We start from the raw sequence: 24,791 nt of genomic DNA, 5'->3' as shown, positions 1-24,791 counted from the left end.
TGGGAGTCAATAAATGGCAAATGTGTGTGGATTATTGTATTCTACTTTTAAAACATCTTTCTAACCATATGCATTTTATAACAAACGGTCACAAATGCTTTTAAAAGACCAACTCGAACGATCCAAGGCAACATGAATTCCTTTAAGCTATTGCTCCATATCCTCATTTTAAACTGAACACATGGATTGTTGCATAGTCCTTTTAGTTGAAAACTCGGCAAAATAAATAATAATAGATCATAGCTGCATTATTCTCTTCTGTATATTTTATTGTTTATAAAGTTGATCAACTTTATGGCACTGCTTACAATTCTTAATTGTTAAAAAAATAAGCTAAATTGATAACACAATTTTAAAATATTTAGAATAATAAACAATTGTACAAAGAAAAAGTTTTAACTATTGGCTTAAATTAAATATTCTTCCTAAAAATTGACCCTATAAGTATAACATTCATGGAATAGAACCTGCATTCATCCTGGGGTAAAACTCTTAGCCAATGAATGGCTTCAACTTACTTCAGTGAGGGCAATGTTCCAGCTTGTGATGTTGTGGACAAGAGTGTTTAAACTTCACCCGAAGTCTCACTTCCTCATACTTTATGTCATATTTTCAACGTAGCATGACAGCTTTCAACTTATAAACATCTTGAAGATGATAATTAAATGTCTTTAATAACATACATTTATCTGAGTATTATACAATCATGCATTTATGAACTGTCATTTAAACAAATATTAATAGACAAACTGAAATGGTATACAAGTTAAAATTTCCTCAAAAATACAAATTAACCGTCACAGTCTTGCCAAAAAAAATCACATTTTCATTGTTTACTATAAGTGGTAACAAAATTAAAAACCACTATTAATTTATTGACAAATTTCTGGGTGAACATGTCCAAGAATCTGTGTAAAAATCACCGCAAACTGGGTCAAAATTATGTAAAAATTGAGTACAAAAGTCCATTATTTAAATATCTTTAAGCCTGATTGGGTATGGTTCTGATTGGGAGTTTCCATAAACCTTCATGAATTACTGCCTAAAAAAAACACAACAAACTCTACACTGTTAGAAACTAATGTGAAGTATTTTGTCCAAAATGTGCTGGAAAACCTATTACTTTGAAAAACATTTCAGCTAATAAAATAGAAGAATAAAAATAATAAAATATTACCATGAAAAATACATAAACCTCAAAACTGATCAGACAGACATTATTATTTTCATTCCTCATTTTTTGTAATATTATTTCAAGTCTATGCACAGACATTTGTATATTTTTGTCTCAGGCAAATCAAAACAGAAACCTGTCTAAGGGAAGCAACATTTCTTACACATTACATTATTCAAGTCTCATCTCATTTAATGATTATCTCTTACTTTCTTGTATGTTTTCCTGGCCAATGTCAACAAAGAACCCTTGGTTATTTAACACACAGCTCATTCAAATACTAATCATTTAAAAATTCACATTTTAAGCATTCAACGGTCATTCAACCTCAACACTTAAGTATTCACTATTCAAGTATAAGATCATTCAACTTCATTATATCAATTATTTCATTCAATTTCATAAGAGCCAGCAGCAAGAGGCTTGTCAACCATTTAATTACATCAAGTGTTTATGGGTGGTGGACAATCAACTGAATAGGGAACATGTAGTGTTTAATGCCAACAAATGAATTGCAATGACTGAAATGAATCTGAATGAGCAGAACAAAATAATGAGTTCACCAAAACGAAACTGAATGAAATAGTAGCTTAAATGAACCTTGATTGATCCAACTTGAGGTGTGAATTTAAATGGCAGAAGTTGACCTGGAAAACCAGGTTTAATCCTTGGGGCAATTTTACAAAGCATCGCCTCTGGAGAGTGTTTCTTTCACTTCCTGCAGCAAGCATCCCAGATGCTTCTGATCACTTTGATCTTTTGTCTTCAACACCACAAGAAGCTGTTTTCAGATTGAAAGAGAGAAAGAGAAGTTAATAATTGTCATGATTGAGATGTTTATTAATTTCTGGGGGTAATGCCATGCATTAATCCATTCTATGAAGAAGTAGTGCCTCTGAAACTGTTGGTTTATTCCAGACATTTCAACTAGAAGGTGATCTAGTCTTTATCAGGAGACTGAAGAGGGAATAGAGCTGATGGGATTTCATGTTTAGGGTATTCCTGTAACTATTTTTGAGGCGTGGTGGACACTGTATAGGAGTGCACTGTTTGACTCTGGCGTACATGTATACAGAGGTATCTAGCATGATGTACCTAAAAACATTCGAGGGACACGTTGCGTTCTGATTGGGCACATCTGTCTGTACAAAAAGGGTTTGTTTTGAAATTAATGTGGTTGTAAAAGAAGACAATAATTATTCACATTAATATTCGTTGAAACTGTGGGGTTTTGTGTGTGTTTTTTTACTCCACAAAATTGCAGATCAAATGTTCGGCTGGTTGTATTTTAAGAGGCAAATTTATATTTTAACATAACTAATAACTACAGAACAGAGTAGGTGTTTTTTTGGATGAACAACTCCCCTTTAATATAACTTGTGTGTCAATTGTATGTTTTATGATATCATTTTTTCTCACAAATAAAAATCAATCAACTTACAAGATCCCATAGTTGCATCAAGGTGCTAAACTTGCTGAACAATCCTGTGAAATTCTACAGAGAAAACAAACACAATTGAATTCATCGAGTGTGAATCCAAATATAACTAAATAAGCATTGTATTCAAGTTTTTACTTTGGAGTAAAAGGATTTAATGGTGCTGTGTGAAGGAATCTTATTATTTAACCAAATTGAATACGTTTTGAGAATTTAACTTGAATTTTTGATAACTGTTTTTTAAAAATTTGGATTGTGAAATGTCCTTTTACCTGACTTGCTTTTTGTAGTTCAGTGTTGAGGTCTTGTGTGGTTACCGGTGTAGACTCCTCCACACCTTTATAGTACTGTCGGACAAGACGCTGGTACTTGGTTTTCTCTCTGCTGTACAGGAACTTGTTGATGGAAGATTCCTGTCAATGTTAACAATTCAGATCAAAAGTAAACCACAAAGGTATAAGTAAGTCCAGAAACTTGGAAGTAAGATCTAAAGTGGTTGAAGGAGAACATTCAAGTGGTTTGATCTTGTTTTATTACTTTGTTTATTGTTTTACTGTGATGGTTGTTGAACTCATACGGCTTCCCTACCCGCTCCCCCCATTGTTATCCAATCAATGCAAAATCTTCCTCTGTTAGAAATTGTGTTTGGCTCCTCAGGCTTGCAAGCTAGAGTGATGTTAAGTTCACTCATGAGAATTCTTTAGTTTCATTACCAGAAATATATAATAATAATAATTTTACAGCATTGAATACACAGTCTGTATCTTGCAGAATGGCACTGATGAAAATTGTCTCAAGTTTATTATACCAGACACTAAGGGAATGCAATCTGGCTTTTCTGTGATTTAAGACAGCCACCCTTTAAGAAAGCCACCCTTTCTGTCATCAGTTTCTCTTTACCTGTCCAAGTTTATCAGTCTTGGTGTCGTGTGCATCATGGAATAACTGACCAATCACATCCATGCTTGCCTCAACGGACAGAGTAGGTTGGATGTCAAAGATGTAGTCTGGATGCTTGATGGCGTTGGACCAGAAACGCAGAGGCAAACTGTTTGAAATAATTTATAAAAACATCTTAGACTATAAGTGTTATAAAGTTTACAGCTAAGCAAAATTATGTATCCAAGCAGAAAGTGGTGTTTAGGCTTAAGCGTCTTTCACAAACTGCAATGGATTATGAGGGAGACATGCAAGCCTCAGTTCGTCTCATTTCAAGATAGTTGGAACTTGTATCTTTAATACTTGACATGAACTTGTGAATAGTGATGTGAATATTTATAAATGAGGTTGATCAATGTCTATGGTTTAGTTTCTACAATGCTGTTTAGTATTTTGGTGAAACTTTGAGGTTTTATACTCTTGAGTTTGTTAATAATGTGAGCTGAATCCTTTGTAGGGGTCCTTTTAACAATGAATTGGGGGCACTTGATATGTAACAAGGTGTACTCCCTTTCCTGTTGTGTCTTCTTTGTGTTCTGGGAATCTCGGGAATTCTGTAGAAGACTTTTGTTTGTTTGGGGGGAGGGGATACTTCTGTACAAGAGGGAAAGAATGTCTTAAAATATGGGAACATGGGGCCTCCCTCTTCCACTCTGCCATTCTTTACTCACATGTTATTCTTCCAGGCGCATTTAATTTCGGGGTCTTTGGACTTCAAGTCATACATGTCTGCCTGGTCATCAAAGAAGTCAAAGAGGAACTTGATTGCCTTGGGGGCGCTCTCCACGGAGAGAATGGTCTGGAACATGTTGTCGACATACTCTTGGATGACGCTCTGTTGTCGAGGTATTCAAGGAATAAAAAGACAGATTTTCATTGTTATGACTGATTGGTCGAATTTGTCATGCTGTATGGTTATAAATATATTCAGAATTGGCTTTTGGTGGTATATGCTACATTGCCTTCCTCTGTGGACTCCTGGCTCAAACCCCAGAGGAAGCCTTGTATTTGGGTGGGGTTTTCAGTCCCTCTGCTTGGTTGTGTGTGTCTTCCCCCAGTTGGGGTTTTCCTCCCATATTTGAAACTGAGATCTCTACATCATCTTCCCTTTCAGAGAGGTGCCTTCATGATTGCATATTAATTACAGTGCTAGGTGTTCAGTTTTCACTTGGTTGGTTCATGGAGGTAGATTTCTACCTCCTTGGTTGGTAGGATATTTTTTTGTATGAGTCGACTGGGGCTTAGTGCATTATTGCTTTGAGAGGGTGCAACTTCAGCAATAAATAGCACAAAATGACGGTATTTTATGAAGATTCGGTCCCAATGGGAAACTCACAGGCTGAAGGAGGTTGATTCAAAAGAGGGCGCTACCAGAAGTAATTTATACACAATTCTGGGTATGGGGGGGGGGGGGGGACAGAATCTCCTGCCACAACGTTTCCACCAATACTAAATACTGTGGTTCCAATCTCAAATAAAACACTCTCTAATTCGGTCATGCCTCATCAACAGCCATTCGGAAAATAGAGTCTGCAAATTCAATCGCTGTTTTGATTTTGAATATACTTGATTTCCTGTTTTTGTACTGTCTTTGCTTGTTTTGAGTGTACTCTCGTACCATGTTTATGTTGGTTGGCTGCGGAGTCACGAGCATCCAGATAATGCTATTATTGGCAAGACTTTCTTAATTCATTATATCAATGATGCAATCAAAATACAGGAAGTATTCCTGAGACAAAAGGAAAACTGTAGTAGTAAACTTGTGGGTGCAAACATGTACCGGTAAAAACATTCTTTTGTGAGAAGTGTTGGCTCTGAGAAGAGCTGGTGTGGTCTTGGGATTTTAAATATTATATTTTGCGCAGTTACATTCCTGAAAACGAGCAGAGTGAACTGTTTGAAATGTGGAGACCACATCAGCTCTTCTAAGAACCCAAACTTCTCCCAAGACATAAGTTACTTAGGCAGTTTATTAAACTTGAAGAGGAAGTAAACGATCCATCGTGGCATTTCAGAAAACTACTTGTTTTTGTTTGATAAAAAGGTTACCTTTGATGAGAGAACTCTCTGGAACGGGACCTTGTTAGCAGCCCACTGACTCTGTTTATTGAGTGAAATACAGCACAATTTGCTTCCTTGTTGCTCGGTGCAGCGTTCCTCAATCCTGAAAGACTCCTTCTTTTGAGTCTATTGGGGAAAACGGTTACCATAATTACACACCTTCTCTAGTAAGCGTGAACACTTCTTGACACTTTCCCAAATTTATTTCGGTGACCCCCCCCCCCCCCAAAACCCGGTTGCCCCCAGTTCCATTTAAAATTATTGGTTGAGATTCCAATTTACCTGAATAAGATGTTCTGTTTTATATAAAAAAAAATTATAATGAACAGTTACATACGAGTGTATTTGTTTTAGTCTTATTATCTTATTTAAAAAGGGGATTGTGTTGGAAAAATACAAGCGGAAACTATAAGTTGTAATTGGCAAGAGGTACCCCAGAAAAACTTGGTGCACCCCCTTTTACCCTTACTTTGCCACTCCACTTTTTCTACAAGTACCGTATAAAACTGCTGTGAAGTAAGTATTCGTCAAGCATTTTGATCCACTGTTTGTATGAAGAATTGTTGGCCATCTCCTGGCATGGAGGCTTCCTCCTCTGACCGCACTCGTGACCCTTCTGGTCCAGCTGGTTCATGGGGAACAGAGCTGCACCGGGACCCACCGGAGTCCACCGGCAATTGCCCTCCAATTCTCTGCCACTCTGCCATCGCCGGCAAGGCTCCCTTATTTATCAACTGATTTTTTTTGCAACAATGTTTCACTAAAATTCTTATTTATCTATTTATTTATTTTACTTACCAGATGCCAATCTCTGAACCCTTCCTGGTCTTGTTCTTCATCTTCCAAACCAGCGTTATCTAGAGACATGAGTTCTGGGAAGAAAATTTAAGATTTATCTCTTTATCTTTTAAGGGTGCTGAATACTTTTAAGGAGATGTTTTGACAACTTTTGGTATTATTGTGATTTTGTTCTCATAAAAATCACTGTGTTTTTATTGAGTGATATTCAGACTGTGTAAATATAAACAGCTGGCATTCTGTTCATGAATGTAAGTTGTTTTCTTGATTAATGGTTACACTTTCAAAGAAAACCTAAGCAAATTTGTGTTTCAGAATCAATATTTACCATAATCAGTCTCCCTTTCATACTGTTTCTGCTGTGCACTGTCAGTGACCTACAGGTAACCAGCAACAAGAAAAGTACCAATGAAAACTCTTGACCAATCAAACACTCCACAAATTCATCTCTTAATTGTTAATAAATGCAGGCAAAGTTATTGTGAAATAATATTTCATCAAATGGAATTATTTAGTGGCTTAGCATGGACAAAATTATTTTGATTTTATTGTAATGGGCAGCAGTGAAAATGTTAAAGCAGTGCAATGATCTGAAATTTAACTTCAAAGCTTGCTGGCAATTGTTGTAAATATTAGTTAGACTAAATCTCATGTTGGTATAATTGGAGGATGAGATTTAGTTTCTTTGTTGGATTGTTGACATAGAATTGGTAAATGTTTCTTACATTTGTTGTTAACTCTGGTTGGGGTTCATTATGAGAGATCTTCTGCTGGATGCTACCTTTTGTTGGGACGCAGTAACCACCTTCCTCAGTGAATGTGGACTCAGCTTCCATAGCCTAGGAGACAATTGTTACCATGATTACTCATTGTTACTTTCAAAGAGAGAGGAATCTTAATGCTTAATAGTTATCCTTTGACAAGAGTACTGATGAAAGTAAACTGATGTTTTATTATGTGATTTTGGAGTGAGGTTGAAGGTTGGCTCCATTATTTCTGTGTGCACTTCCAGAGTGCCATAAAAGGAAGATCATTTTTTGGGGAAAACACATTGGATCCCATAGCAATATCCTAAACAGTCACATTGATAAGTATTGTTAAAAGCTTTACATGGTGTGGATAAGTAGGAAGAAACATTAAATAAATAGTAAACTTGCTGGTACATCAATGTGTAAATCTCTTTTGTGGTCTTGACTCAGAGCCAACACTCCCACAAAAGATATTTACACATGGTTGCACCCGAAGGTTTACTATTTATTTATAGTTCCTTCCTAGTCGTTTTGATGTAACTTTAGATTTTTACCAGATGTTGATTTTGATATCCTCCTGAGCGGTTTTCAACTTGGACGGTAAAATATTCTGTAGATGATGAAACAAAATAAGGAAAAATGACCAACCATCAGTTTTGGTTTGTTTGGTTTGTTATTTAAATTTGGGGGGCAATAGGGCCTAGCAATTTTTGAAATAAAAACTGTACGCACTTCAGTTTGTGCTAAGCAAACTATACTTCTTGATACTTGATTTCTCACCAAGATATACCAGCCAACTTTGAGTTTCTAACTTCTTAAAACAAAGGTGTATAACTTATTTTAAAGGATTGTTTACCATGTGTAATTTTGTCCTGATCCTGATGCACTGGTCCGCAGCAACTTTCAGCTTGTCCTGTGCCTTCATCCACTAGGGTAACTGGTGCTCTGTCAGGTACCTATTATAGGCAATACCAGGGAACCAGTGAAAACTCTTACCTAATTGTATTATCTTTAAAAAACTTTGTTTTCATCACCTGCAATATGATTGAAACCTCTGCAATCCTTTTGCAGTCATTGTATTCTGATGTACAAATACAGTGTGAAAGCATGCTCAGTTGTCTTTACTACTTTTACACACACAAAACAATGTACACACACACAGACACCCAAAACGAAGGTGTTGTAATAGAAATCATAATAATAACCAGTTTCGATATAGCACTTTTCACACCTAAGGGCTTCTCAAAGTAAGCGTTTCAAACATTACCCCTGGTCACTGGGCCTTAAACAATTTCTTAAACCATTTCAGCTCCCTGGGGGAGTGTACAGCATGTGTGACTATGCGCTACTCGTCTAAACCAATCACAAGAACCATCTCTGCCCTCGAACCCACACTCTGCTGAACAGAAGCACCAGAGCTTGAGTTCAGTGCTCTTATCCGAACATCACTGTGACAGGACTTCTAACCTTGCTTTGACAGTTTTGAAATACAGGATATGGGAAAACATAGTTGTGAATTTGCACTTGGTCTATGGCTGCTTTTTGCATTTTAATAATGTTATAAGCGCCTTGAACTTCAGATAAATATTTTGAAACCATGTTATTTTAAGCCCCAGTTTTGTTGATAAAGTTATCCTGTGTTTTACTCACTTGGAAATCTTTCAGGGTCTTGAGTGGACTTGGCTTGTTAGTGAGAGGTCTGATGCTCTTGTCTGTCAAGATCAGACGCTCGTTCTTTCTTTGATGCCAAACTGTCATAAAAAAGCCACAATGATGTTAAAGATAATCTTCTTATTTTGAGAAATATTTGTTTGCTTTAAAGGAAGGGAAACTGTGCCTTAGTCAGACTATATTGGTGTTCAATAAGGGGAATTGTGACCCCCCCCCCCCCACCCACCCATGTGTGCTTGGAATCTCGGGAATTCTTTAGAAAATTTTAGGGGTTACTTCTGTGCACACTGAGGATAATATTGTGTTTAAGTATGCAAGATTTTGTGAGTAATAAGCGATCAAGTTTTATAATTGATTATTTTCTGCTGGAGTGTTGGACCAGAAAGCCCTCTGGTCAAAAATTAAGGTGGTGTGTGAGACATTCAATGGAGTCAACTAAAATTTGAGAATAAATATCCCTTTTTGAAAATTGTTTGACACAGAATCCCCAAATTGATGAATGTCAAACAGAGGGAGACAGTGTCTTGTCTTTACAAAGCAATTTAAGAGTAACTTACCAAGACTGACTTGGTTGGCATTGGGTCTGCTGGAGTAGGGTTTGTTGAGATGGAGGGCATCTAAGATCTTCTCCTTGACTTGGGAGATGGTGTCTACGTCTAGCACCTTGACTTCCTTGATGACATGTCCCTCTCTGTTGAGAACTACCAGTGTCTAAAACCCACAAATACAAATAATTGTATGATTCATTTGTCGGATTTTAGTCGGGTTCTTACTGATGTAAGTGGCAGAAAAAGGTGGTTTTAAAGTAAAGTGTGTGTGAGTTTGTTTCCTCCATGCATTAAAGCTATGAACATGGGATCAAAGTGCTCTCAATATGTTTGAATATGCACAAGAATTGCACCGTCTTTAGTAGGTCTCAGAGAATCAGATTTATGGATGTCTTATACTTACCAAGATGTTGAAGTTTACAGTTTCTTGCAGTAAATTCTCAAAGTTAAGAGAAAATTCTGCCTGGCCAGTGACGACATCAATAGGACCTTGTTCAGTGCGGTATTTGATGGCACGGTACAACACAAACAGAGGGTAGGCGGTGTGATTCTATATCAAACATAATAACAAAGGAACCATGGTTAGTTCAAATGTTCAAACATCGAAATACAAAGTGGTGCAAAGGGGAAACCCTGAACAGGCATGCAGGCCCTCTAGTCGTCACTAGACATACAAAAACAGACAGACAAAAACAACAGAAAGGGAAAGAGAAAACAATAGTAGAAATCATGCAATAGACTGTGAGACTCTGGAATTCACTTCCAGAACACTGCAGACAAATGCACAACATCACTCTCTTCCAGCAAAAACTTAAAACACACTTGTTCATGCTTGCTTTCCAACATCTTGGCAACACTGCAACTAACTTTAACTTCTTCCAGACCGACACCATTGATTATTTTCAGTAAAGTGCGCCTTATAAATGCTGTAGTTTATAATTATTATACGTGCACTACTATCACTTGTAATTTAATAATTCCAATTGTTCTTAATTATCACAATACTATTCGGACAACGTTTTCAAATAATGACCTACCTTCAGTTGGTCATACAGACATAGGGAGACCCAGTTTGAAAGAAGCTTCTCAAAAACACTGTCTGTCCTGGATAATAAATAGGAATATGTACATTTGTTTCAATTCAGACACTTAAGGTTTGCACGAGCAAAATACTATTGGTATTTTTTTTTTAGTTGTAGGGGATTTCGCAATGAACAGGTGGTTTAAAACCCTTTCAGGCCGGGTACACATTTGGTAATTGCCAAAGACCAGGATCCTCATCCGAGGATGACCCAGTGATGAGTCAGGCCACATTAGAATCCAGGTCAATTATCCCCAAGAGAATTTTAGAGTGTAATGAAATAATAGGTAATGTTCTTAGCTTACTTGCTGAAGAGTAGGAGTTCCTGATTGGTGGCTTGAGCATCTTTAATCTTCTGTGACATCAACGTTAACAAGACGCTAAAAATAACAAGAATGTTCAGTAGGCTATAACTAAACAATTTAAAAAGATAATTGCGGTGACACTATGCCAATAATTCTCGTTTATAGACTATGAACCAGTGGTAAACAACTCAACATTTCCACAAGTGTACTCTGATTGTCTTTAGGAGGATGCTGACTATGTTGCTGTGTGCTGCCAAAGAGGTTTAGCTTGAAGACTTCTTGCAAGCTTAACCTCTTGAACAGACTTTAAGCATCACTCAGCAACAGAGTCCAGTTTTCTCCTGATAAGGAGAGTCAAAGAATACTTGTTGAAACGTCTCACTGATCACCACTGGTTCTTCTCAGAACCACCACAGCTTATTAAGAGAATCATTTGTGTCTCTGCAAGCCTCACTTGATGGCTTTTCTTTCAGTACAAAATTAAAAAAAATTGTTTTAAATATTTGTGACCTTTTATCCCAGTCTTGAGTTTTCTTGCTATAGGTCCTTAGTTTGCCATTGTCTGTTCCATCTGATATGTATTCCAAATTACCGTCCTACAAGTTTGCTCTTTGTAGTCTGAAGCAACTTATAATATAGGTAATCAACGCAGTCCCTAGAGTTTGACTTACTCTGTTAGGATATCCAGGGTGTCATTCAGTACCATGGTAACAGTCAGTAAAGATGCTATCGATTGTCTAGAAATAGGAAATTGTGCAAAAACAAAACCAATTGTAGTAATGTTGTACATTGGTAAATGAGCCACCAGTGTGTCCAACCTGGTTGTTCCTATCAGGATGTAAACAAAAATGTTGTATATATTACATTCTACTTTTTCACAAAACAATGGACGTATATATAATACATTATCTTCAAGTACGCGCTAATCCTCCAATCAGATTGGCAGAATGGAGTGGTGATAAAAACCTATATTGCAGGGCTAATATCACTACCATGCGTCTTGTGTGTTCTATGTCACGCGCCAAGTTTGCTGAAGATAAATACGTTATCACACGCGCCCTCGTGGAAATACGGAAAATATAGCGCGTCTGCGTCCCATATCCAACGAGGCCGAAGGCCGAGTTGGATATGGGACGCAGAAGCACTATATTTTTCCGTATTCCACTTGCGCTGGTGTGATAACTTATAATATCACTGATCTTAATCCTAGCATAGCCTCAAATCCTATAATCCTAGCATAGTTTTCAAAAAATATATACAGAATTTTTTAATTGACAAAATAAACCTTGAGAAAATAATCCATATTACATGTACTACGAATATCCAGCAAAAGAAAGAAATTGTTAATATAAAGTGTTAATATTCTTTGGGGAGGGGGAATCAGACAGAAAATCATGTCTCAAACTTCTCACCTTTCTTTGACCGAAATCTTTGAGCAACTCCTTGTATCTAGGGTCTGGATGAAAATTAATAAGAAGTCCTTGTTGCCTAGCAACTCAGAGAACATCATCATGGCTTCTTCAACCATAGCATATTCACCGTACTATGCACAGAATGAAAAATGAATGATTTTTTGGTGAGGTTGGTTTGCTGTTTTAATTTTGCTCTAACTTTACTGTTTCTTTGGAAGGGGTTATATAGTAAATACTTTGGATTTGGTGTTGAGTTCCTTTTGTTGTGTCCTTGCATTCAATTTCACAAAACACTTAAGTACATCTAGGTGTGAATTGAATTGCATCATTACACTGTGCTGAGTAATTAATAAGATTCTCACACACAAAGCTTTTTGTGAAATTGGCCCTTGGTGTTTGGTGTCACCACTTTTGAAGATTTTCAAAACAGGAATTCAAAGGACTAAGTCATGAGTAGAATTACTGGTCAGGATAAAGATTTGCAGCAAAAGTTATATTTAGCATGTGATGGTTTGTTGTCAACTGTGGTTCTTGAGAAAGAGTTTATAAATAAGTCAAGTGGTCTGGCAACCTGACTTCAGATTCACTTTTATTAAGAACTCTAGAAACAGGGCCCAACTTTATAGAGCTGCTTTAGCACAAAAATAAGCTGAGCAAAACTAAATTATGCTTACCAGAATAAAGTTACCAGCCAAAATACCATAATCGCATACAATTTGTGCCTGGTTTCCTGCTCATCAACGCATAAGCAGGGATTTTGTTAGCAGTGTGCTTAAGCAGCTCTGTGAAATTGGGCCCTGCTAGAAACCAAACCCTTGGGAGTCTAGACTTGAGATATACTCAAAATTCCACTGGACTTAATGACAACTCTGATTCAGGGGATCTTGCAGTCTCTTGTGTGGATCAATGTTACCTCTTCATCGGTTGTGGTTGGTTGAACCTCTTGTCCAATGAACAGCATGTTAGTAGCGTAGTCACGGTGACTCACAAATGGCATCCCACTCTCTTCAACGTCACTTGTCAATCGGAGAATGTCAAATTTTCTCTGGGAGAGTCCTGTTTTTCAAATTGATATTAAAGTATGATCTTGTTCAATGTGGATGTGATAAACTGTGATTATCTTAGGTCAATATGTCATCTTTATCAAAAGCTTCATTTGCCCTGTGAGGCACAGCCGTTTTGGAACTGTAACTTACTTGGAACAAAAAACTGCTCAGTGTAGAAAAAGGTAGCCAGCCAACATTTCATAAACTTTATATTACGGCAACTGGTGCCCCAATCTTTGTTTTTATTGCTCTTTTTGCTTAGTAGGGAAAACTGCTTAACGGCTTTTGGGCTGATGTTTGTCACTGATTTACAACTTGTTCGTGCTTTTTAGCAGAGAAACCTAGCTTAGAACAAATTTTCTGCATAATATCAGCTTCAACTGAAGAATTGTCCCCTGGTCATATAATCAATAAAGTAAATTCTGTGACCTTTAATTCTGACCTTTCTTAACATCTTCAAGAAGGTCTTTCTTTAAGACCAGAAGATCAGCATCTCGCCTGGCTCTCTTCAGCCGTATCGTCAGGTATGTCACCGTGCAGACTAAGATAATGAAAGTCAATGCCCCGATAACCGCTAGAACAGCAATAGTTACATTGGCTGAAGGATATGAGATGTAACCAATGCGGAACTCAAGGTTGCTGTGAACCACCTGAAAAGAAGAAAATTTGAGTACTTTAAGAATCGTATGAAATAAGAAATAAGTACAACTGAGAATTGGGTCATCTCACCCCTTTTTCTTACTTCATAAAGCCATTTTATGAGGAGGTTGTTTCTCAAGTGAGTTCCAAGGAAATTTTGTCTTACAAGACCGCAGGAAGCGCTCTGTCATGGTTCTTCCATTCTACAATGTGAACTTAGAACTATGATTTGTGTTACGACTTGCCAAGACTTAAGAAAGCCCTGTCTATGTGTCTTAATGCAATAACTCATTGTCAGATGGTTGTTTCTTATTTGGTAGATCACAACTGAGATTTATTTTAAGACTTACCCAGACTACGAGAAGCCCTCTGCATTTCTTTTGACCCTTGAAGTTCTAGGCAGATGGTTTTTTCATGAATAAATAGCAATAAAGAGGTTTCTTCTGGAGCGCTCTCTCTTTGTCTTGGCTCATGAATTGTACTTCAGATGGTTGTTTCTTTATGGCAACAGAGGTTTCTCTTAAGACTTACCCAGACCACAGGAAGACCTCTCTCTTTGTCTTGGCCGGTGAAGTCCCCAGCAGGTGGTTGCTCCTTGGGTAAAATACAACCAAGGGCTGTTTCTTCAATGAAGGTTACGTCACTTCTCACTGGTCCAACATAAATGATGACTTCTGATTCAGTGATTGCCTTGTTGATAAGCTTACCCTTTAAATAAACAGTATATCAATAAATGAAGCTAGAACACTATTTTTTCAAGACAACAATAAAAATGGCAAGGGATTCATTTAATACATAACAAAAAAAAGAAAACCGAAGAAATCCTTGCACTGATAATTGAAATGGCTGGGGGAACCGGTCTTTGTTGGAAAAAACACACAACCCTTTTAGCTGTAAACTCAAATCATAAACACGTTGGACAAATTTTGAAGAAACACAAACAAATATGAAACCCTTAACAATATGACAGCTACGTAGTTTATAGTTATTTTGTAGCTCTGAAACCAAGGTATAAGGAAACTATACTTTCCAGTTTTAGAATCAGTGAGCATTACTTTACCTTGATTTTCAACAAATTTTCCATCTTGTCATATAAATTGTACCGACACCCCCTTGCCTGCCGATGAGTTTGCCCGCCCCCATATGTCGCCGCGTTTAGACGCATGCACTTAAGTGTCTTGCACCGTGATGTCACAGAGTATAATGACTATTTTACCGATGGGGCAGGGCTTCCAAGCTCCCATTGGTTTTGTACTCCTTCCCATTCAGGGAGATTTTTTCGATAATGACGTGCAGAAGTAAGAAACGTCCCTGTCAAGTCCCATTTTCGGGACAACCCCAATAGCTACATTTTAACAGCGGATATACTTAGGGACCTCTTGCACGAGAACGGGACTTGAATCAAGTCTACACAGAAACAGAGAGTCGGTACAGACTCAGACATTGACATTAAATTGATAAAACCTCACCATTATCGTCATCAACTCTCCCTTCTTCTCAAACAAGCCGTTTTCAAACTCGTCATACTCTGGATCAGGAAAGAACTCCAAGCCAATGTTGTTGTCTTTTGACCACGTTAAGAGGTCACTCACACCGTCCATAATGAAGCCAAATGTCACAGTATGTTTGGATTGAGATCTGCTTACGGCTGATGTTATATTGGGAGTTGTACAGCGCATGATCTCTGAGCCTTCCACAGCACAACTCTTGAAAAACAAAATTTGTAAAACAATTATTTGTTAAAAGTCCTGTTGTGATTAACATTTAATCTTTGAAATTGTCGAGATGTAAGATGGGAAAATGTTATAGTATAATTTTTATGTTGACTCACCTCCACAAACTCAATATTGTTGGGTCCCTCACTGCGGACAGATCTCTTAGTGATTTGAGAAGCAACTGTAACAATAAGTGAAGCCATCTGGGCAGTGTCTAGATGAGTCCCTCTGACAACCATCTCCCGACCACCACTGAGTATTTACAGTAAAATCAAAGGGTAAAAAAATGCAGGATTAAAGTAGCTAAGCTTTTCTGATTAGGAAATAACAAGGTTATTTTTACACTTAAATTTTTAAGCGCTTTCAATGAGGTTTTCATTTAGCTTCAACTTACTTGTGAAACTGCAGCCTTATAAGACACAAATTGAAGATTGTGGTCAATTGAGAAATTTCAACAGAAATATATAGTGTCATTAACAACTATTGTTTGTAGATGTACTCACGAATATATACTGGTGGTTGGACTGACTTCAGTAATGACAGGGTTGTTGCTGAAAGTGTACACTTCGCTTGTTTTATCTGATCCATCAAAAGACATCTTGAGAACTTCTGTCTGCCCAATAGACCCCTCGGAGCTTGTGCACACTGCTTCAGTCTCTGTAACTGGGCTGTAAATACAACATGACACATCACTGTAAAGTCTTTTTTTAACCAGCGGTTAATAAATGGTATGATTCTTTCAACAAAATCTCTGATTAACAGGCTCTACCTCTATGACTTAATTGTTTATGTCTTTACTTGCCTTGTTATAATGCAAGCTTTATCACCAATGAATGCCTGAATATTCCGTCCTGTATTTAGAGCCATTCCATTGATTGTTATACGAGTCCCACCAGCTGCTGGTCCAAAACGAGGACTGAAACTTGTAATAGATGGAACCTGGCAGGAAAATCAGAATCAGAAATACAAATAAAGTAGACATTAACATCAAGCACATCATGTGTCCTTCTAATTGTCAACAATCAATTGTTATCTTGATCTCATTGGAAAAGAAACAATTATTTTTTGTATCTTGTCTTCAAATAATCTTGAGCGATTGATTGAAATGCAATCTAGGACTAGAAAATAGAAAATAGATCCCATGTTGAATGGTTTTTATTTCAAAACTTAATGTTGATTTATTTTCAACAGTTCCAAGTTTTACAGACACTCAGACCCCATCAGAGTTGTAATCAAACTTACCCTATATTGAAAGTTGACATTTCCTTTGCTTTCCTGTAGTGCTGTCCCATCACCTCCCCTGACTGTAAGAGATACCGGCACAACACTTTCAACTCTTGATTGAGTTAGGCAACTTACACTGTGGAATAAGGTAAGATTATATTTCTTTTTTACATAACTGAAGAATCTATATAACGTCTTGTTAGAAATATCTTTCATTTGTTATGCCATAATTATTTTGTTTACAATGCTGGTGCAGCTGGAGTCGAACAAAAAGGACAATGTGAGGTTTCAAATCCCGCTAATCCACAATAATAAATATATTAACTTTTTAAGAACAAAGTGATCACAATGGTAAAATAAAATGGCTAAGCTGTGGCTGTGAAGACACCCCTCTCTAAAAAACAAACAAACAAACAAACAAACAAACAAACAAACAAGCAAGCAAGCAAGCAAGCAAGCAAGCAAGCAAGCAAGCAAGCAAGCAAGCAAGCAAGCAAGCAAGCAAGCAAGCAAGCAAGCAAGCAAGCAAGCAAGCAAGCAAGCAAGCAAGCAAGCAAGCAAGCAAGCAAGCAAGCAAGCAAACAAACACCTACACCTCTATAAACCAATAAACAAACAAACAAAAGATTACACAAACTCAGCTGTTCAACAGTGTGATCAAACAATTACCTCCAACTGAGTACAAAGTAAGCCTCTAGTCCATCTAAGATGGTTTTGTAAAACTTCTTACCTGTGGCCTATTTCATAATAGGCTTCCAGTCCATCCAGATGGCATTCTTGGTCTCCAATCATCACATTCAGTACAGTATGGAACCCTGTGCCAATATCTGTACCCATTACAGATACTATGGTGTTACCTTCTATTGGTCCACTCAATGGATACACCTAAACAATCAAAACAAAATTAAGTGAACAAGTCACTTACAGTTACAGAAACATGTTTCGGGTATGGGTCACATTCCTCCACATTCATTGCAGGTGTTTCCTTCTTTAACTAATCAATACACTGACAATCTCACAGTGTCGTTAACAAAATAGTACAGACCTTCACCTAGTTGTCAATAATCAATGTACTTGGTATCTACTTGCTTCTTGGATGATAGGGTCATGTCAGTTGACATCGCCAGTTACTCCATAGTTGTAATCAGAAACTTATAAATCTACTCACCCCTTGGAGGACTGGATCAGGGCAGTTGGCGTTATTATTGTGGGTAACCCACTCTCCTTCTGCTGTTGTACAAGACTCTCTTAGTTCACACATAGCATTACACCAAACACACTCCAGTTCTGGCCTGGCAGTAACACACTGACTACAATCTGGCTTCAATACTCCACACTTGTAAAGTGTTGCTGTAGCAAAAAGTAGCAGTTTAAAATCTTTCTTTGCATGTCTTATTTATAAATCATAAAAAGAAAGATGCTTTAGAAAGGTTACCTTTGTCTCCGATTAGAATGCTGGAGGGAACAGGTTGGGTTGGAAGGCATCTTATGATCAAAATCAACTTATCTTACGATTGTTAGGTTTTTTATATTGTAATGCTAGATGGCTCAATTTTTTTTTGTGCTAAACAAAACCATTACAGTCCAGAGAGAACTCAGTCAGCAACATACCCCTCATGGGATCCTAGCTACTGTATGGTAGGGTCTTTGTTTGTTTGTTTGTTTGAATGATCTTCCCATCAAGGGAACTCGGCAAACTCCCACAAGGGATATAAACACCAAGCTGGCCACAGCAAATTTCTCTCTCACAAACATTGGTTTAACGTCTATGATTATGAATTACACAAATCAAAAAATTGTGATTCATTAACTAGACGACAATATTTATTCTAGTCATTGTGAAATCAGCGGTTAACTGGGGGATTCGAACCCACAACCTTGTGATTGCAAGTCCTGCAGTCTAACCACTTGACCACGGCTTACTTAGGGTAAAGTTAGACTCTTTTGTGTATGGAAGTGCCTGTATCCCCACCCCACATCCTTGACTCAAACTCACCTTTATTGCTGAATAAGTCATCTAGAATGTGAGGGTTATTACTGGTGTCTGTCCATTCAATAGTCAGTTTCACAATCAGCTCTGCTTCATCAGTGGAAGTGTAGGTATACTGTGGAGTACAAATGGGTTGATATCAAACAAAGTTCAACTCAACTCTTGGCGTCTGATTCAATAATGATACTTTGGCTTTCCAATTTCAAATAATTCTGCGAAATGGCTTGAGAAAACTTACAGCTTTCATTCCACACATGATGGTATCATCATTTCGCTGTGCCGTTGTAGTCTGACGTATTCCCTCGATATCAAAGCTACATTCAAAGCTAGAAGTCTAAGAGATGAAGAGACAAATGTTAGTTACAAGGCGTTCATTCTAAGAAGGTTTGTACTGTTTTTATTTTCACAGAAGTCAAACCAATTCTGTTTGAACAGATAGCTTAGTATAAATACTTTTACACCATAATTTGTCTTTAATGACAGCCCCCTGTAATTTCAGATAGAGAGACAATGTGACAGGTATTTGTTCTGGGGAGTTTTAAAAGATTTGATAAAAACAACATGAAGCTATTGATACAACACTTTCCAAAAGTTTTTTTTTATGAGGTCCTTTTTATTTTGTAATTTTGTTTTTCTTCTCTGTATCCTTTCTTTGTCTCAGACCAGCATTTGTACTATACCTATGCTATGCTAAAACTGCCGCTCCTTTCAAAGTGCTCAGCAACACGAGATGTTGACAATTTATTTCAGTACTTACTCATTCTGGGCCTTTTGTTTTAGTTTTTCCTATGAAGTTACTTCATTTTGTTTTTCTATCTCTTAGTTCCTTCTCTCCAATGTCTGGGTTTTTGTAATCTTAGGCTGTGATTGCTGTTATTTTTGAAGTGTTTTTTGTTGTTGGTGTAATTCACACAATAAATGGGACACTTCATGATGCAGCACTTACAAAATGCACGGTCAAACAATTTTATTATTTTTTAACTATTTCCTCTTTGTTACCAAACTTTCATGTGAATAGTAATTAATTGATTTGTTATTTCAAAGTGGAGCACTGTTAATTATAGTAATTTTTAACAGTCACTTCCTGTATTCTATAAGCATAACTTTTGTTTGTTTGCTTTCATTTTCATACATTGAAGACTTTATACATTAACACAGTTTAATGTATATTAGAGAGTTTGTTTCATTGCCATAAAGTAGACAAAAAATTGCAATCCTTCTGCTTGGTGGTGGGGGGGGGGGGTTGGTGGTGGCTGTAAAATCACTTTTTGACTCGAAAATTTAACTCATTTTGCCTTTGAACGCTGGTTGACCAATAAAGATATTATCTAACCTGGGTCTGATCAGGTAGATTTGTAGTCATGACTTGTAAACTTCTTTCAATTCCATTGGGAAGAAGGACTTTAGTATTCTGAGCCAGCAGCTGAGGGCAGGAACCCGGACCCTTGGGTGAAGACAAAGCTGGATTCTAAAGAAAAAATATCAAATCATTGACTAACATACATTTTTTCATTGATCTTCAAATGTTTCAGAACAACTCAATAACACCTCATATATGTTATTGAAAACATTTTTCATGTATGGTTTCATGTCTTTGTTGACAACACTTTGATCTTCAGTTTGTTTAACTGTTAGATATCAGTATTTGGAAAAGACTACATTTGTGATAGAGTTTGATCTTACATTTTGTCCCGTAATGATGATTTCATTGTCTCCTGAGCAAGTAGAACTAACATGAGTGCATCTATTCTCAAAGACACACCAATCACAGTCCCATCGACTACCAACACAAGATACACAACTACAGCAAACACAAATACAAAACAACAAAATAATTTAAGCTGATGATTGGGATTATGGGTTAGAGAAGTGTACTATGCTAACGGACAAAGTATCAACAATGTTAACCACATCAAAGAATTTGGAACTCAGTAATTTGGAACTCAATAAACTTTATCATCACCAAAGTCAATGAAGACATTTTGCGTACCATAAATGGAGTGTCATCTAAAAAGCTAGAGCGAACATAAAATATTCTTCTGAAGTATCAAAGTTAAAGCAAGAGCGAACATAAAATATTCTTACGAAGTATGAGTGGAGCATTCATAGAAGTAGAAACTTGTTTCCACAAAACTGACTGATGTTTCACTGGAATGGATGCTTAGTGTAACCTGAACAGCATCATCTGGAAAATGGAACATTCATAAAAAGTTGTTTGTTTATTTTATTTTAACAACAACAATAGCAACAAATGGCCCTAGTTTAGTGTTTGACTTACCTCCTTGTTGAATTGGTGGTATCCTATTACCAGGTGGGGAGACACATCTAAGATCCTCATTAGTCTTTGTAGCTTGAGATACGTAGGATCCAAACCAACACTCATATGTCATGTTGGTCAGTAAGTCTGGTAACTGCTCTACACTCACAGTAATCTAGTAAATAATACAATTGGTAGTTAATAAGCTAGTGGCACAGATACAGGTGGATTGGAGAGGGGGAAAAAAGGGAAAGGGCGAAGGGGATATTCAGAACATAAAGCCACCGGGTCACACTAATGTAATATTAATAGCGGTTTGGGATGTCCACCTCTGCTAAGCAATACTTCCTGTGTTAAGCAATTTTGTGTGCCAACCAGCTTTATGGAAATGCGCAAAGTCAGTAACCAGTTACTCTTACCTGTTGTTCTGTGACAGTGATTGGTAGATTGTCATAAGGATCCACATTGGTTATCTCAATACACTGTGCAGTATTATAGGCTAACCATCGGGTAGACACATCAGGCATCTTGCATTCAGAATACAGGGTGCACCTAAACAGGTATTAACAAAACACATACAGAGTTATTTTTGAGGTGATCCAAATTTGTTAAACCAGCTGACGTTTCCATCCTTCCCTGCATATGTAATAACTCTCAATTACTCAGCCAAGACACAATACTTACTGTCTTTGCAGAGTACACCAGCCACAGTATGGGTCTCCATCCATCCCTGCATCCGTACCAATACACATCTCACACGTTGTATACTGACCACAATTCTCAACACGCATCTTCAAAAACTACATGGTGCAAATAAAAACAAAAAAAACATTAAAACAAAAACAAATAGTTTGAAATTGAAATAGAGTAGCATGATGCAAACTATTTCTTCCTCCTAAATGTACCTTTTGTTCAGTGAGAATATACATCTCTCTTGTGGTGTCATTAATCTTGACATCTTTAAGGACTGATCCAGTGATATCAAGGTCTACTCTTTCATACAGTCTGGCTGAGGTATTGCTCTGGATGTGAACCTGTAACACAACAATTTAAAGATAGGCATAAAATGGGTCCATCTTGCATAATACGATTATGAATAGTTAACCTGGGATAATGTTTAATCTTGAATCATGGATTTGTGCTGTCATTTGTTATACCAAAGTTACAGGTCATCATTGTAAAGTTTGTGTTTGACACTTGCAAAGTCCTTATACCCCACCCTTCCTTTGTCCTTTTGAAATCACTTTCCTTTGTTCAATGTTTTCATCTTCTGTCTGTTTTTCTGTCCCTTCCTTTTGCTCCATATCAATGTTTCCAGAAGGCGGAAACATTGCTGCGTGTGCATGTTTGTGTGTAAATTTTAAAATATTCTTTTATGGTAAAGTTTGTGGTTGTAAGCAGGTTTATTTTCAGTAATAATTTATGGTCAAACACTTGTCAATAAGGAGAGGTTAGAAGTTCAGTGTTGTAGTCGAAATCCAAGTCAAAGACCTGAAGGTCCCGAGGGGAGACCGGTCTTTAGACCTACAAAACTGAAGAAAACATTGCAGTGTTTTAAAGTTTTAAAATGTTAAATTCGCCCAAGGTTTTATTTGTTTGTGTTTACTTTCTATTCATATCTTGAATTACATTTAAATGTGTTAACCCACCTAGTAGTTCCTACCTACATTTTCAAGGAAAAAATAATGAATTACTCCTAAACTTGAGGATGATATAAATTCCACTATGGTCAATTCAATTTGCTCTGAAACGATGCAAGAAACCAATGAAACATATATATTTTTGTTAATATATACTTACCTTTAAAAGTTCCCCATTGGAGTTAGTTCCAATGATAGCTACAGTGTGGTTCATCTCAGTAGTTGTAATGATGGATGACATCAGAGTGTCTTGAAATGACAAGACAAAATTCAATTGTACATCTATTTATATTGGATGCATATATCAGATCAGAGACTGTTTCAACATTATGGTCCTGTTCAAATGAGAAATAGTTTACCAAACAAGCAAAAAACTATCAAAAAACACGGGCTTCACAAGCATTTAGAAAATGTCAAAATGTAAAGAAAAGTATTAGAAAACACAGGGGAAACACAAGCATTTAAAAAAAATATATCAACATTTACTAACTGTTTCCAAATGGTTAATTGATAAATAACACCTCAATACTGAACTAGTATTAGTAGTTAAACAAAAAAATTGCAATTGGATTTGCATTGTGAAAACCTTACAAAAATGTTTTTCCTTCACAACATTTTTCAGTAAAAAGCAATTGATTAGGCTCATAATAATAAAAGCTGTAAATTTGACCATCTCTTTTCCCCTTCAATGGAAAACTAGTTGTTTTAGTAATGCTGTATTTTTGTGTATACCTAATTCCAGCACAGCAGTGGATGATGTTACATCAATGCCTTTAGAATACCGATATAATAGGTCTAAACCACCAGCACAAGGATGACACAGAAACACATCTGGATTTATCTAGAAATAAAAGAACAAGGGAAATTGTTTCTAATACCTGATAGCTCCAGAACAGCATCGGATGCTGTTGCATCAATGCCTTTAGCGTATTTGTATACTTGAGTGCCACTTTCAGTAGGATGACACAGAAAAGGGTCTGGACCAACCTAGACAGTGAACAAGATTAATATTTTAGCCTCTATCCAAAACTTAAACTCGGTTCTACATACAAGCACTAACTGGCCATTTCAAGTTTGTATTCATTTAACAACTAATTATGTGTGATATCCATAGTGATTTCAAAGAGAGCACTCGGAAAATTATTGTGTAAAATCTTGTTAATAATTTACAACAGCTCAAACCAGCATAACAAACAAAACTGCCGTTGAACATTGAATGTTATAGTAAAGTTGTGACTCTGGTTTTCTTCTTATTATATATTAAGTGATAAACCAAAGAAAACAGTTTGAATAAGAAGGAGCATACAATGGTGGTTTATTTACAAGATGAGGATTAAGTGGTGACAATGTATTTATACAAACTGAATTGCTTTACTTGGTCATAGGAAACAATGAATCAGTAATTATCATAAATCTGTTTTTCCTGTATTTGTAGGAATAATAATAAATTAAACAAAAGAAAGCAGTTTGAATTAGAGGGAGCCATGCATGGGTGTTTATTGTTTACAAGATGCACAAGTGGTGACAATTTGTTAGCTGTGCATACAATCTAAATAATTGTGTAAATTGTTTGCTTTACAGACAAACCTTACACTACACAACCTTGTTCTTGTCCTACATATTACAAATACACAAAACAGAAACTTTATTTAGAATTTTGCAAGAATTACTTGTAGGCCTACTTGATATTGTAAAAATCTTAATCCCTAAAAAGTGATTAGTTTAACTTTATATAAACTCTCTGGAATTCAGTGCCTTTCAACAAAATATCTCACCATGGAGACCATACACTTACTGGTAATTTAGTACATTTGGATCCTTGCATTATGTCCCTTATCATAAACGTGCTCATAACTTGAAAGCTTGAAGTATACGGGGTGGTTAAAGGTGATCATTATTTATACTCACTGGAAATGTACTACAGATGGATCCTTCCAAGTACTGCACTGAGTACTCATCTCCATCTTGAATACATCCCCTGACTGCTTCCTTGAAGGCATCTAAAATATCACTCATCTTATACACACACAATGCTGACTGATCAATAGGTACATCACTAGTCCCATCAGCTCCTTCATACTTAGCAAACACAGCATACAACACC

General features: G+C 36.7%; 1 protein-coding gene across 2 annotated transcripts; it reads right to left on the bottom strand.

The window, feature by feature from the left end:
- Positions 1–254: 254 nt before the first annotated feature.
- Positions 255–24,784, bottom strand: LOC117306935 (plexin-A4-like). Of its 2 annotated transcripts, XM_033791514.1 has the most exons (39): positions 24,596–24,784; positions 23,566–23,674; positions 22,848–22,936; positions 21,953–22,081; positions 21,732–21,847; positions 21,467–21,599; positions 21,069–21,222; positions 20,876–20,975; positions 20,474–20,591; positions 20,124–20,258; positions 19,029–19,124; positions 18,797–18,905; positions 17,969–18,150; positions 17,531–17,685; positions 16,819–16,936; positions 16,379–16,515; positions 16,080–16,244; positions 15,693–15,828; positions 15,331–15,567; positions 14,393–14,569; positions 13,665–13,872; positions 13,090–13,232; positions 12,177–12,307; positions 11,436–11,501; positions 10,765–10,839; positions 10,416–10,482; positions 9,388–9,541; positions 8,810–8,910; positions 8,016–8,115; positions 7,714–7,769; positions 7,136–7,249; positions 6,739–6,787; positions 6,411–6,484; positions 5,601–5,738; positions 4,223–4,386; positions 3,513–3,660; positions 2,885–3,025; positions 2,616–2,669; positions 255–1,955 (listed from the first exon to the last, which is right to left on the bottom strand). In XM_033791514.1, exons 1-39 carry the CDS (start codon positions 24,701–24,703, stop codon positions 1,854–1,856), a joined length of 4,788 nt encoding a protein of 1,595 aa, XP_033647405.1. In that variant the 5' UTR covers positions 24,704–24,784; the 3' UTR covers positions 255–1,853. The 2 variants fall into 2 exon arrangements, with proteins under 2 accessions (XP_033647405.1, XP_033647406.1); XM_033791515.1 differs by lacking the exons at positions 20,474–20,591; positions 21,069–21,222; positions 21,467–21,599; ... (3 more) ...; positions 23,566–23,674; positions 24,596–24,784 and adding an exon at positions 9,782–9,928 and having other exon boundaries at positions 20,876–20,971.
- Positions 24,785–24,791: the final 7 nt, after the last annotated feature.

The sequence above is a fragment of the Asterias rubens genome, chromosome 2, assembly GCF_902459465.1.
Source record: "Asterias rubens chromosome 2, eAstRub1.3, whole genome shotgun sequence".
NCBI classification, from domain to species: Eukaryota; Metazoa; Echinodermata; class Asteroidea; order Forcipulatida; family Asteriidae; genus Asterias; species Asterias rubens.
The sequence above is the reverse complement of the archived record's forward strand: the minus strand, read 5'-3'. Positions and strand labels throughout refer to the sequence as shown.